The 15642-nt window shown below is 36.9% G+C and overlaps 1 protein-coding gene across 1 annotated transcript in view; it reads left to right on the forward strand.

The window, feature by feature from the left end:
* Positions 1–301: 301 nt before the first annotated feature.
* The window catches only part of NAPG (NSF attachment protein gamma), a 30388-nt gene continuing 15047 nt past the window's right edge, over positions 302–15642 (forward strand). The window contains exons 1-8 of the mRNA XM_028524399.2: positions 302–474; positions 4612–4679; positions 6574–6658; positions 7362–7379; positions 8272–8302; positions 11965–12074; positions 12190–12256; positions 12550–12620. Coding sequence (XP_028380200.1) covers positions 419–474; positions 4612–4679; positions 6574–6658; positions 7362–7379; positions 8272–8302; positions 11965–12074; positions 12190–12256; positions 12550–12620 — 506 coding nt within the window. The 5' untranslated portion in view covers positions 302–418. The remainder of the gene's footprint in view (positions 475–4611; positions 4680–6573; positions 6659–7361; positions 7380–8271; positions 8303–11964; positions 12075–12189; positions 12257–12549; positions 12621–15642) is intronic.

Raw genomic sequence — 15642 nt, forward strand, 5'->3', positions numbered from 1 at the left:
ACAAACATAATACATTATAACGCCAATGCGTTTTCACATGAGTGGAAAGGCAAGGCTCCACAAAGGCTGCGGTTTTTTGTCTGTTGTAACTCCCTGCTGCTTTTCCGGTGCTTAGAATGGTGCCTGACACATATGAGGTGTTCAATAAATATTTGTTGATTGAATGAAGGAACCATCTTTGACACACCACACAACCTGCGCTGGAAACACACGGTCTGACAGAGCCCAGGCTCTCTGCGCCTGCGCAGTGTCTGCCTCCCCTGAGCCCTGACGGGCTTCCGTACCTGCTTTGCTTTATTAGATTTGACCTCTCCTGGCCCCAGTAGCCGCTTGGCTTTTGCGCTAACCCGGCTTCTGGCTGGGTATTCCCAAGCTTTCTCAGCCGGGCTCTCTGCTTTCTAGGGTTGGGATAGTGGAGATGGCGGCTCAGAAGATAAATGAGGGGCTGGAGCACCTCGCCAAAGCTGAGAAATAGTGAGAGATTCTAATGTCGTCTGCATGGGCGCTGGGGTCGTGCCCCTTTCAGGCCGGGTTGAAAGAAGGACGTGAGGGAATGGAGTGAGCGGGGGAGTGGGGGGTGGTCTGGGGGAGACGGTGGCAGCAGCTGCCTGCGACGGCTGGCGGCGCGGGCTGCTACAGCTCTGTAAGTGTGGTTCCCCCCCCCCGCCCCCCCCCCCGCCGGAAGTCGTCCGTTCGCCCTTTCTGGGAGTCCGTGTGGTCAAAGCTACGTCGCTTTTGCTCTGAACTTGGTTTCTTTAACCTCAGCACTTTGGACTGGATGAGTCCCTGTGGTGGGGGCTGCCCTGTGCATTGTAGCGTGTTTAGCAGCATCCCTGGCCTGTACCTGCTGGATGCCAGTACCATGCCTCTCCTCACTCCTTCCCTGATTGTGACAACCAAAGTGTCCCGGGGGAGATAAAGTCGCCCCCGTTAAGGACCACTACTCTAGAAAACTGCTTTTTGTTGGGTAGTGGGCTACAGATTTACCCTGAAAGTTCCTCGTTGACCCTTTGTCATGTCCCATTATACTCTTCCTGGGGACAAGAACTGTGCTTCCTTAGTCTTTGTACGTTTGTTCGGCCAGCTTCTGCGGTATGTAATAGGCACCCAACAAATATTTGTGAAACTGAATTGATTTCTGCATAATCCCTTTGACACTCTCCTGCTCCTCGGTTGCATTAACGCCCATTGAATTTTTATCTGGCAGTTCGAGGTAATGAGATGGCTACATTGTGCTCTGTGTTAGATGCTTCATATACGTAATCTGACTGACATCTCCACAACTCTGCAAATAGAGATTCTCTTTTTACCGAAGGGGAAATGAGACTTGAAGAAGCCTCACAATAACTTACACAAGGCTGCACAGTGGAAAGGTGGCAGATACATTTCTCCACCAATGGGAAAAACTCAAGCTATTTCTGTTGTACCACATTATTTCCAGCCAGTGCGGAAGGTACTGGGATTTTTTTGGTGTAGGTGCCTACAACAATCCTTCTGTTTATTGAGAACAAACACAAAAGTATTATTACAATAGTGCCTGTAATAAAGATCATCCTAAAGCTGTTAACTGTGCTTTGGTAACAGAGGGAGAGGTTATGCTGCCTGGGGATTTTTAGACACATGTTAATAAAGGTGATTTATGAGGAGGGCCCGAAAAATAAATATTTAGAGGAGGGGAAATCCTATAACTGAATCCATGCCCAGGATACAGTTTAAGCACAGGCCTGAAAATGTGCTGGGAAACTAAATGTAGAGTAGCTGCAGTACCCAGGACATGAGCCCGAATGGAGAAGAGTTGGGGCCAGACTGTGAAAGGTTGCTCCTGTGCTTGAATGTTCCTGAACCCTAGCTTTCCTAGGGATATAGTAACCAGTGGGACCTGGTTAGATTTATTTTAGCTAAAGGAGATGTAGCGATGTGGAGAATGGACTGGGAGGAGGGGAGAGTGAAAGTTTTGGCATATTTAGTAAACAAACATTTACAGAGTTGTTACTGTGTATCTGTACACAGGCTACTGGGCTTACTGAGCTAAAAAGTGGTCTCTTCCTCAAGAGCCTAGAAATCACAGGAGGATAGACAAGTAAACAGGTGAGTCAAAATAAGGTATTCATTGCTAGATATGAAGTGTAGAGTGGCTTCAGTTGAGATACAAGGTAAGGAAAGGTTGCTGTGTCAAGATTGGAAGGAATGGAAGAGGAGAGCAGGGCAGAACCCAAAAGGTGACCTCCCATTATAGGTTCCTAGGCTGTCATGGTGAGGGCCCCAATTAAAGCAACAGTACAAACAGCAGGATTGGGTGACCTTCCTTAGAATTGAAAAGCTTTAATGACTTGACTGATACGGAGGCAGAGGCTTGATCCCTATGCTCTAACTTGGGAGGTGGAGTGGTGGAGAGACCCTCAGCGGAAGCAGAGATGAATGAACATGGTGGGTGGGTAGGGCTGGGTTGGGGAGGTGTTGGATTGAGGCTTGATTGTGTTGTGTTTGAAGGCTTGGTAGGTGGTGGGAAAAATGGGCCTGGAACAGAGGCGATTTGATATTTCTGTCTTCTAGTGATAATACAGTTCCATATTGCCAAGTAGTTTTGTAATTATAATTAACCCCCTCAAACAGGTGGTGGTTTTGTGGGTTTTGGTCCTATGGAAATTGATTAAACTGTTAACCTCAACAGAATTTCTTTATTGGCTCTTTTGAATAAAATAGTCAAAACAGTTACGGCCATTGAACTAAACTTAGCAGAGTGCCTTCTCACTTCCTGATTAGAAATTAATAGTTTACTGGGGATGATTATTGGGTTGGCTAAAAAGTTTTTTGGTTTTTTTTCCCCATATTATGGCTCTAGTAGTGCTTACTTGTCTTTAACTTCATTCGAAACAATTTTGTTAGATTGTATTGTGACAGTTGTTATATCAACTTGCTTTTTAAAAAAACCTTTTCAAAATGGGTGATTTTTTGTTAGCCATTTTTAACATTGAAGATTGAAGAAAATACGCAACATTTTCAGCATATTATACTTTCTCACTTCAAGAAAGGTAAAAACACAACTGAAATGTAAAAAAAAAAAAAAAAAGGCTTGTGCAGTGTATGGAGAAGTGACTGATTGAATGTGTGAAAAGTGGTTTGTGAAGTTCCACACTGGAGATTTCTTGCTGGACAATGCTCCTCAGTTGGGTAGACCGGTTAAAGTTGATAGCGATCAAATCGAGACATTAATTGACAACAGTCAGTGTTACACCACGTGGGAGATAGCCAACATACTCAAAATATCCAAATCAATAAAGCTATCGGTGAAAGTGAAAAGTGTGTCTTTTATGTACAGACTTTTTGGCCAACCCAATACTGAAGTTTTAAATCTCTAACTTTTAAATGTATAGTCCATTAGACAGTTGAATTATTATACCTTGTTTTGGGTGAAATTAAAATTTCTATTAATTCACAAGATATAATAAGTGCTTTGGAGTGGGGTGAAGGATGAAATTTTTGTTTTATTGCATGCTTCCTCAATTTTGTGGGTTAGAGTGGACAGACTGCAATTTAAGGAATTATTTTGAGCAAAAATACTCTTGGTAAGCTTGAAAAGTTACAGATTTGCATCATACCAGTATATATACAAGTACAAATATTAATAAATTTAATTGGCAGAAAAATGTTCCTTTAAAGTTAGGGCCTCTGGGCAGTTCACATAGCTGTCACAAAATGAAGGTATACTTCTGAGGGGATTCCCCATATCTCAGGGATGATTTGATGTTGACGATGTTATATATAAGCTAATAGAATTGAAATTTAGAATCTAAGATGGTGTTTATTTAGCAATTCTTACGCACAGGCAAGCTTGATAGTCACTAAGTTAATTTAAACTGGAGATGCGTAATTATTTTAAATTAGAGCAAGAAAATAAAATGTTGCAGAAAGGGCAGGTAAGGTAAGGACTCAGAATTGATTGTTCTTTGGTTTGGCATCTGAGATGCCAATAGTGATCCTTGAAAGCACATTTTCTTGTTTTCATAACATCCCTGTCTTTCTGGTTATTCTTGTTCACTGGTGGCGAATTTGCAGCCTTTTTTGGTGACTCCCTCTGTTGTTCCTCTGAATGTTTGTATTCTGCAGTCTTTCAGCCCCCTCTCAAGGCCTCCCTAAGAGGATCTAACAGGATTCTTGGTGTGGCATGTGCTGATAACTCCTCATTTAATCTCTCCAGCCTTTCTCTTGAGCTTCAGTCTCACAAATCCAAATGCTTACTTGTGCTGTGCTTTGGAGGGCTTCAAGCCTTAAATTTAAATTGCCTCAGGGCTCGTTACAGGCTGGTCACCCCAGTCATTGGTTCTGTGGGTCTTGGACAGGGCAACAATTTATATTTCTAGCACATTTTCAGGTAATCTCTGCTATACTTGGATGCTATACAGGCACTTCAAAGGGAGGAAAACCATGTTTATGGCAATGGGAGGGAAGAGGGTGAGGTTGTATTAAATTGTAAATAAGGTTGGATGGGGACTTCTTACCTGATAGCTCCTCTTCCTTTTTTTTAATGACCCATAAAGTCATTACAAGCAGAGTTCTAACTTATAAATGTGGTTGGCAACCTCTAAGAAATATGTCTTTCTTTCATTGTAGCCTGAAAACTGGTTTTTTAAAGTGGAAGCCAGATTATGACAGTGCTGCTTCTGAATATGGAAAAGCAGGTATGTGTGACTATAGCTGTATAACTCCAATGTGCAATCTTAGAGTGGGCTAAAACTTTCTCTCAGCATAATACTTGCTCTTAATGCTTCCTGAAAGATTCTGGTAAACAACAACGACCCAATCCCCTGCGTGTTTAACACTTGTTATTTTCAAATGTGTTGAGGGCTGAGTCAGAGATCTCCATATTTCTTCATGACAGCAGAGATGAGTAGGGTTGGCAGAGCGTAGCTGCAGGTTTTTAGCATTGGATATATATTCTTGAACTTCATTCAGTTGCATTGTATCTCTAGAAATTTGCCATGTTCTTTTTTGTAATTCCTGCTATTGAATACAGGTTTTTGTTAAATTTTTTGTAATGCCTTATTGTAAGCAGATCTAGAATCATGTGTTTCGTGCATGATTTTTTATGAGACTTTGAGATATACTGATAAATGTTCATGAGTGTTAAGCTACATAAATATTAGAATATATTTACCTGTATGTAAAATAAAAATAATCTGAAATATGCAATGGATAGGGGCTTTGCTAAAAATTTAGCACTTTTAAAGTATGGATATAACTTTTAGCATATCTGTGATTGTGTTTCAGTGATAGCAGCTTCTGATCACTTTTATTATCCTAGCGTAGAGACTGTAGGTACTGGGCTTTTGGCAAACTTTAGTTTTAGTATATCACCAAAGGAAAAAAAAAATGTGTAAGTTGAAGGTAATCAGTACAATAAAGGTGTTATTTTCTAGATAATAAAAGAAATGACAACAAATGAGTCTTTAGCAGTTTCGTTTAAATCCTGAGTAAACTCTCTGATATTTATATATCATATTTAAAGGGAAAATTATTAAAAGATCAAGCCTTATATGGATTTTATGGACACCTGTACAAGAAGCTTTTGTAATGGGAGGACACGACATTTTTTAAATTCCCATGAGGGAAATTTGACATGGATTTGTTTTATATACATCTGACACCATGAGCTGCTTTCAAAAATAAATATTTCAGGTCAGGTTTTTCCCATTAAAGCATTCTTTAATTATTTTCTTTTATAAGTTTATGCAAAATACACTCAAGTCAGAGAGGGGAAATAGTTTTGGTAGTTTACTTTCAGTATTTTACTAAAGAGAATTTTAAGAGTGTATTTTTAACGAATACCTTTTTTTAAAAAGTTGTATCCTTTTTATGTATTTGTAAGCAACCTTTGGTAAATGTAATATATTTTAGAGCCAGTCCTAATTGTTTTGCTCTGATGATGACATTTTACATCAATGAACATTGTATTTTAACTCTGGATAGTGAGGGTTTTTTCCCACAGAAACCTAAACAGTACAAAAGCTTTACTTTAAATGCATTTTTAGTTTTTAGGCATTTATTTTAAAGATTGTGCTGAATAGAAGGGTTTATTATAAAAATATTTAATGTATTTATTGGTCTTTATTTCAAAATAATTTAAAAGATGGAATAAGCTACAACTAAAGCACTGTTTTTTTTTATTAAATATAAAACTAGTGAAGTAAGGTGCTGTTTTTTGTGATAGTACCTGTTATTTGGGAGCATTGGTTTGACTGATGCTATCTTAGTTTCTCAAAGCTTAGATGTTGGTGTTAGTTAGGAAGACTCCTTGGTTTTGAGTGGAGGTAGCACTGATTTATAGGAAATAGTGTACAAATAAGAAAACAACCAAACTTTTGAAAATACTTCTAAGTTACTGATTATTGAACTGTGGTAAGAAGATTGCTTTAGAAAAGTAATATTTTAAAGTTTTATGACTCTTCCTAAATTTTGATTAAAGTAAGTATACGTATTTTCTAATACTTTACACATGATACAGATTTCGGTAATGATGCATTTGAAATTTTTTAAGTGGTGGAAATAGAAAGTCTTTTTGTTGTTTTATTTCAGCTGTTGCTTTTAAAAATGCCAAACAGTTTGAGCAAGCAAAAGATGCCTGTCTGAGAGAAGCTGTTGCCCATGAGAATAATAGGGCGTATCTTTTTCAGCCTTTAAAAAGGACTTGACAATTCCATGATTTTGACAAAATGCATTTTCACTTGTTATAAATTTGCTACATGTGGAGTACAATACTGTTAGATTAGGAAACAATCAGTATATTTAAACTTTGAAGGAGCATTTATAGATACTTTTGATCATAAGGTCTATACTGCTTTGCAGAGTTACATTTGAGAGTTTATTTTTGATTTTTCTGGATTTGCTTAATAATGGTTTTACTTGGGATGAAGTGAGGAAAATCTGTAGATAGGCACTGAGGAATTAAGAGGTAGCACAGGTATTGGCGATATATAAACTGCTATATAAATATTTTTAAAATACAGTCTTCCTCAGGTATTTCAAATAAGATTTTCCTGAAGTTTTTTAAAACTTGTACTGAAAATTGTTTATTTTGTCTCACTTGCTAATTATGATTATAGCAGCCTTGCATTTTAGTAAAACTCTTCATATTAATGCATAATGGAACTAGTTTAAAATCTGTGTGGTATTCTTGTGAATTATGAAGTTCTAAGAGATATCAGCAGGCATTAAGTTATTTCTTTTTTACCTGTTTTTAGGATTTGCCCTTTGGATTTCCACTGGGGCAGTGATTTAGTTACCTTTGTCTTTTAAGTAGTAAATATTTAGAAATGGTTGATTTGCTTTTTTTCCTTAATATTGACTTTGTTACATCCATTCAGTCTTTTTCATGCTGCCAAGTAAGTAAATATTCTCCCATATTTTCATGTGTTTGCAGATTATTATGTTTTAAATGTTGCTGTCTTTCCATAGGTCAGTAAATTTTTCCTACAATACAGATTTGTAAATAGTGAGTTTTTTGGTATTGACTTAAATAAAAATAATTTCCTTTGTTTCAGTGTTTACCTGAACCTTGAAACTAAGCTCTCCTAAGAGAAAGTATTTAAATTAAATCCACATTAATATTTTTAAGATCATTCTATTCAGTAACCTATGAAAAACCAAGTAAGTTAGAACCTCTCTTTTTCCCCTCTTTCTTGAGAGTTAATAGTGCCTATGGAGAAAAATAGGAATCTTTGTCCTGCTTTTTTGGAGAATACTTACTTGTTTAAAAACTTGGATTTAGCCCTGGCTGGTGTAGCTCAGTGGATTGAGCTCAGGCTGTGAACCAAAGTGTCGCAGGTTTGATTCCCAGTCAGGGTACATGCCTGGGTTGCAGGCCAGGTCCCCAGTAACCACACATTGATGTTTCTCTCTCTCTCTCTCTCTATCTATCTATCTCTATCTCTATCTCCCTCTCTTCCCTCTCTAAAAATAAATAAATAAAATATTAAAAAAAAACCTTGGATTTAGCCTTGTCAAGTAGATGCTTATTTAACCTTTCTGAATCACACTTAATTTTGCATTTGCAAAATAAAATCCCTGCAATTCAGATGCCTGATGTTTCTAAGGCATTATTGCCCTCAAAAATAAAAAAAGAAAAAATAATGTTCTGTGCAAATGCAAGCCTAAAGTATATGTAGTGCCTGAGCCAGTTAAAAGTGAAGTAACTTTCCTTATTTGTAGTAAGAAAGTTTTTCCTCCTCCTTTTTTCTTTAAGATCTCATCCTAGAAATTATATTCTCTTTGCAGAGCTTATGAGCAAGCTGGCATGATGTTGAAGGTTAGTAATGTTCTGTCATACTGTTATATAGGTAGAATGAATGAACTACCCCATAATGAAGTAAATTTATGTTGAAGTTGAAAAGTCTCCTTCCTTGCTGTAAGGCAAGAGAAAGCCATGTTAATTGGACCTACAGGGTACACTGTGTGTGTCATAAGATAACAAGTTTAAAAGTGAAATTTAAGAGAACATTATGGAAGGAACTGGGAACCCCCAAGGTTCTAAGCTTTGTGACCAGGAGAGAGTATATTGCTAAACAACGAACTATGTGGGAAGTCTCCCTGATTTTGAGAAATGTAGGACATCTTACTGTAGTAAAAAATTACAAGTATGTATTTTTTACTACCCATGAGTTATGGAAAGAGATTTTTGCTTGTTTTATATAAATATCAGTTGGCATTGAAGAGAAACAAAGACTTAAGCTGTTGCTATTTAACTGATTCTTTTTTAATGGAATATTTTGGTTAATGTGGCTATGCTGCTTTTCATATTTCCGCTTCTTAAAAATAGGTTGGGAATTAATATACTGCTGTGAGACAGAATATACTGCTTTATGACACTGACTCTCAAAGTATGCCAGTGGCAATTGAAATAAAGCATTTTCCTTTGCTTTTTTATGTTCTCTGATATGGTAAAAAGTTGTTTTGAATTATTTATTGTAAAGCATTTTGAGAACTTACTGTTTTTAATTTTTACAACTTCTATAGTCTTACTGATTGTTTTAAGTGAATACTTGCTCATTATAGAACATTACAAGTACTGAAAAGATTAAAGAATGTTAGAAATTGTGTTAACATATTTAGTTTTCTTGTAGTTATTTTCACCTAATACATTTTCACATATATAGAAAATAGAAAATGTTCTATGTACAGTTTTGTATCTTACTGTTTATATTTAATGTTTTCAGGAATATTTTCTGCCATTAAAAAATACTTTCATAATATATATCAAGGGTTTTAAGAGTTTTCATAGCCTTTGACCCAGGAATTCTAATTGTAGTTCTAATTCATTAAGAAATAGAGAGATAGCTTCCCCTGAGACTAGGAAGTGTGAAGGTGCCTCATGAAATCTCAGTGTACTTTGTGCATGTTACTAGGATACATTGTCTTAATGCAGAAATGCTAGATTGCTAATAATATATAATCTTCACAGCCTCAGCTTGTATTCTAACAGCTGCGCTAAGGCTTTAGTTTTCATCAATGATTATTATGCAGAAATTATTTTCTTTTTAATCTTTTTTTTTTTATTGATTTATTTTTTAGAGAGGGAAGGGAGGGAGAGAGAGAGAGAGAGAGAGAGAGAGAGAGAGAGAGAGAGAGAGAGAGAGAGAGAAACATCAATGTGTGGTTGCTGGGGGTTATGGCCTGCAACCCAGGAATGTACCCTGGCTGGGAATCGAACCTGGGACACTTTGGTTCCCAGCCCGCGCTCAATCCACTGAGCTACGCCAGCCAGGGCATTTTTAATCTTTTAATTTAAGGATTTAAAAGGCACTGCTTTGAATGAAGGAAAATAAACCTATGAATAAAGAAAAAGACAAAAGAAAGTACAGTCTGGCATTCTCTTGTATTTAAATTAAATGCTTTTGAATAGTCATGAGACAATTAGGACTCTTAGGAGTCCTGAGCTCCCTGATGGATAAAGTTTCCGCCATTTTGTCATACAAACCTTCATGTTCATCCCCCGTTGAAGTTTAGGAAGGGAGAGTTTGTCAGTGGAGACTCAGGGGAAGACATGGGGACTTGTTGGATCAACCTCTGGCTCTGTCATTTCATAGCTGTTGTGATTTCATATCCTATTCGCTCCAAAGAAGTGATGAGGTTACTACAGCACACAGGCCAAGCCACTGAGAATGGGCACATTTTAATTTTATCATTATGATTTTGCCGTACTAGAAGAACAGGGTGAAGAGTATAAAACAGTATAACTTTTAGGTAGGCAGCCCATCTTTTTTTTATGGAGAGTTGTCAGCATTGTGGTTGGGCCTCTGCAGCTCATAGTCATCCTTGATTTGATGCAAAAGCAAGAAGAGGTACTTAATTAATTTTTAAACACATTACTTAGATGGTACTTCATATTGCCCCTACCTATAAGGGTAAGACTCATGAAGGATAGTACCTTGTGATATATTTCTTTAATCCCCCTAATGTTTTATATATTGTACCTTCTCAGTATATATTTGTTTAATTAATGGATCAGTGAATTGGGGGAAGAAATATTCTGTAAAAGCCAAAGTAACCCTCAGAATTAAAGTGGGTGAAATAGACTTTGTTACATTCACCTTCCCTTTCTACCAAATATCCTTCAACGTATACCATAAACACTTGATTCTTTCCTTGACTTTTGGTTTCTATAACAAAAAAAAAGATTTTTTTCACCTAGATTTGAGGTTATATTAACTGATATCATTACACTTGAGTTTGATAGCAGCTTACTCTGTGCAGTGTCTTTTAGTCTGTTTCATTATTTATCTCCATAGCTAAATAATAAAAAGTTACATTTTAAAGTTTAGAGTGCAAGTTTTGCATCCTAAAAAATTTGTCAACTTAGTGAGAGACTAAATAGGTGGATTTGGAAACAGGTGTTAGCATGGAGCTTACATTAACATACAACATGTCAACCCTAAATAAATAATGCCTGTATACTTTATATCAAACTTTTAAATGAATTTTTTAAATTTTTAAAAAAGTTTTGATATGGAGACACTAGATATGATGTCCACAGGATGCTGAGACTTATGGTTTAATGGTAAGATAAAGAGTTATTCTTTTGCCCTGGCTGGCAGTGGATTGAGCTTGGGCTGTGAACCAAAGTGTCGTAGGTTCGATTCCCAGTCAGGGCACATGCATGGGTTGTAGGCCATGACCTCCAGCAACCGCACATTGATGTTTCTCTCTCTCGCTCTTTCTCCCTTCCTTCCCTCTCTAAAAATAAATAAATAAAATCTTTAAAAAATATATTAAAAAAAAGAGTTACTCTTTTGCTGGCGTTCAGCATGGAAGATGGTTGCAAACTCAGGGGATAGGGGAGTGATCGAGATGAAGGAGGTGGGCCTGGATGTGTAGGCTAGTAGGATTTATGGGGAGAAGTGAGTCTACCTCCAGCAGGTGGTATGCCTCTACCAAGACCACTGCTATTTAGCCCTAGAGTGTTATTGCCATGCGGGAATGTAAGCTTGCTGATGCCATAGATTCTGATATTTCTTAAAAATAGGAAGTCATAAAACAGCTTTTGTGAAAGTATCTGATTTAAAATACTGAATGGTTTAAACAAGAGGCACTTGTAAGTAAGATAGAGCTGTTTGGGCTACTGGTTTTGTGTAGTCCATATATATATAGTAGGGACTCAGTTAATGTTCAAAGAATTTTGAATGCTTACAAAAACAGGAGCAAATGTTTTGGTTTTCACTCTTTGTGTAGTTTCCCTGAAATTCTGTGAAGTGATGAATTCTCTGTAGAAATTAACTGATACATATTTAGTTTGGCTAAATGAAGCTTGATGGGGAGAATAACTGTGAAGGCATTTCATTTTAAGTATATTTATTGTGTAAGGTTTGACTCATTTACCTTCATGACTCAGGGATAAGATAATTGAATTTTAGATTAACTTTGATTATTTAAGATGGTGCATTTGCTGATCCACACTGTATCTTTTGCCTAAAGGAGATGCAGAAACTACCGGAGGCTGTTCAGCTGATTGAGAAAGCCAGCATGATGTATCTAGAAAACGGCACCCCTGACACAGCAGCCATGGCGTTGGAGCGAGCTGGAAAGTGAGTGTGTGGAAGAGTCTCTGCACAGAAGCCTTTATCTTTTTGTCTTAATAAAGTCCTTTGAGAAATAAGTTTTCTATTTCTCACATAAGTCAAATTTTCTTTTCTAATTTAGGCTTATAGAAAATGTAGATCCAGAAAAGGCTGTACAGTTATATCAACAGACAGCTAATGTGTTTGAAGTAAGTTTGAATTTTTTTCTTCAAGTATACTTAGAATATTTCGATTCATAATATGCAGGAAAATAGAGAAACAGCAGTTACTTTATGGAACTTCCCTGTACTCACAGCTGAACCTTATATTTTTCTATCGGAGAGTAATGAAGTGGACTAGCCCATTACTTTTGGTGCCACCCTCCCACCACAACCCCTCACGCTCATATTGAGTGCCATTACTTCTTTATTTGGTAGTTATTGGAGGGAAAAATATTACTCCATTAAAGCAGCCAACGCTCTCTTTTGTTTGATTCCTTCAGAATGAGGAACGTTTACGGCAGGCAGTTGAATTACTAGGAAAAGCTTCCAGACTGCTAGTACGAGGACGCAGGTAAGTTTTCCAAAACTGTTCATGTTTGTCCATGTATATTATACCTTTAGTTCATGTTTGGAACTAGTTAAGTAATTTTGGGATTGGCATGTTAGTCTTTTTGGTGTAAGCCATAGACACACCAGGTGACCCAGTACAAAAATTGATGTGTATGAGATGGCACATTGAGTTAAATATTAAAAGATCTGCTGTTTTTCTAAAGTGTAACTTCAAAAAGTATCATACATTGTGCTTTTACTGCATAAGAGCTGGCTCAGCAGCACTAGAGAGCAATTTTCTGGATCTGATACTTCGTTAGATTGTAATGTCTCTTCTTGAGGAGAAGTATCTGTAGGCATAGATAACAAGATGCCCTAAATACTCACCCCTGAAAATAGACAACTTTTTGATAACCAAATAGTGTCATTAAATAGGGTATTTACTTTTTATCTTTTAAATATATGGCCTAAGGCACAAACAGCTGGATCCCAGAAACCTAGAATCCCTTTTGGACCTTCCTTTCTTTTTTACTTTGCCTCAATTTAAACTTAGTAAATAATTTCTGTCATTCATATAATTCTGTTTGCTGAGCTCTTATTTTACAACAGTTAAGATAAATACCCATAAGAGACTGTGAGTCTGAAGATAGATATCTTAATTGAAATATGCCCCTAGTCCCATTGACAGGAAAGACCCAAGACACATTTTGTCAAGGAATCAAAAAAGAAATGACTGAGTAATATATGAATCCCTTTCTGAGATTGAATTAAGGATTTTTTTTCTTCATTAAGACTGCAGATTCTAAAATATAATTCAAACATTTAGAGTAGCATCAGAATAAATTAATACAGAATTAATAACTATTAAATGTTCTCATTTAAATGTACAACTTTATAGGACTTTTTCATTGATTAAACAATAACATTTTTATTCTGTTTTTAAATTAAGACTTTATATTAAACCATGAAGCACAATTTAATCTATAAATCAGCCTTGGGTTATTACCTTTATTCATGTTAATGCTCTTGGCTTCCTAGAAATTAAAACAGTTGAAATGTTAACTCTGGCATTGTCCAACTAATAAATGGTAGCCTAAAAAATTGAGTTTAGTCTCTGAAAGGATTCCTTGCAGAAATAAAACCATGGTGGTGGTTTCAGGCTGTTGCAGAATAGCTGAAGTGAAAGGTGGTACCTAGATTTTGATCCTTGTGATCGGGGCTCCACACTGTAGAAGCAGGAAGCTGTGTCTTTGAGTCTTTGTCACTGAGCAGATAGGCAGGTCTGGCATACCTTTACCTCCTTTTCTCATTTATTCCCACCCCAAATGGTCCTCCTACAAGGCTTCCACTGCCTTCCACTGCTCTTTGAAGTGGGGGCCTTTCCACAGGGCCCCACTGAAGGCCTAAGAAGTGGAGTTGGAAGTAAGGGCAGAAGGTGGGATGACTCTGTGTAGGAGTGTGCTCTGCTTCAGCTTCCTTAAGGTATTTCTGCTTTCCACATCCTTTTCTCTTTTGTTGCCTGAAATGCAGATTATCTAAAACTGTGTTTTAGGGGAAGTAGCAAAGAGGGGGTGGATCTAAGATGTCCCTGGGGAGGTCAGTGGAGGAACATTTTCCAGTTATGTATACATGTACCTTAAGAGAGCTCCATTTAGGGGTGGTAGCCACCACCATTCTGAAGAAGTTACTGGTTAGTTGTGATATGTGTCTGAGAATCATGATTTTATAGCAAGTACTAAGTTTTCTTCACAGTGTCAGTAGAGGGGAAATGTGTGAATTGAAAGAGCAGCAGGAGTGAGAGGGTTATCTTGATTCCTTGAAAGGTGGACACTTAAAAATCTAGGGCAACCAAGAAGTCTTTTGTTTACTTCGTGAATTTGTTTTATTGCTTTTTTATCTTTAAAAATGCATTTAAAATGATAGTATTTAATGCAGTGTTGGACAAAAATTAATGTGGAAATATTTTTAAAATTTGTCTAATGTAAAAATTGATTGCAATTTACTAGGAGTATTAAGGAATTTGATACTTTTATAAGTATCACTGGGTATGTGGTATAAAAAGATTAAAAGTCAACTGCCACTGTAATTCTATCAGGAATTTAAGTAGTGCAAGGTAAGAAAAACATGGAGAGTCAATAATAGCAAAGATAATTGAGGTAATTTATGTGCTGTTTGAATATCTTGAATTTATACTTTGATTATAATCTCATTTGAGACTATCATTTGCCTAAAATAAATGAAACAGATGGTAATTTTATACTTTGTATAAATAACATCTGATAGAATATGGAATGAAATTTAAAGTTTTATGCTTGTTACATTTAATTAATAAGCATATATTTTTTCATCAACTTGAGACTGTAAGATTTAATTCTAACTTAATAGTTTAGTTTATATCCTAGCATAGCAAAATTAAATAACCTATTTAATATATTGGTATTAGTCTCTTGTTTTTCTTGTATTTCTGGAGAGCTGTAATGCAGAAGTGAGTTACGTTTCATCTGTGAAATGGTCACATCTGGGAGCCCTTAAATAAGTTCTAGACCAGTGTCCTTGCTTCCTCTTGGCAAAGGTTTTTCCAACACGCTTATCTGACTTACCTGTGAGACTTTCTGTTCCTGTGCCTTCCAAAGATCTGAGGCAGCTGAGTAGATTGGTACACTGTATGGTTGGCTCATAGTGACCCTAAATCCAGGGAGCTTTGCTGTAATACCCAGTGAGGGAGAGAATCCCACTTTCTTTTTTTCTTTTAGATTTACATTTTTTCCTTTTTATTGAATTTATTGGGGTGATACTGGTGAACAAAATTATATAGCATTCAGGTACACAATTCCACAACACATCACCTGTACACTGTTTTGTATGTTCACAACCCCAAGTCAAATTTCCATTACCATTTATCCCCCCATACCTCCTCCACCTGCCTCCAACCCTCCTCTCCCTGGCAGTCACCACACTTTTGTCCACATGCATGAGTTATTCCTCTTTTTTTTTTCTGTTTTGCTCAGTCCTTCCACCACCTCCCCAGTCTCACCTCTCCCATT

This window comes from Phyllostomus discolor, chromosome 9, assembly GCF_004126475.2.
Source record: "Phyllostomus discolor isolate MPI-MPIP mPhyDis1 chromosome 9, mPhyDis1.pri.v3, whole genome shotgun sequence".
Classification (NCBI taxonomy): domain Eukaryota; kingdom Metazoa; phylum Chordata; class Mammalia; order Chiroptera; family Phyllostomidae; genus Phyllostomus; species Phyllostomus discolor.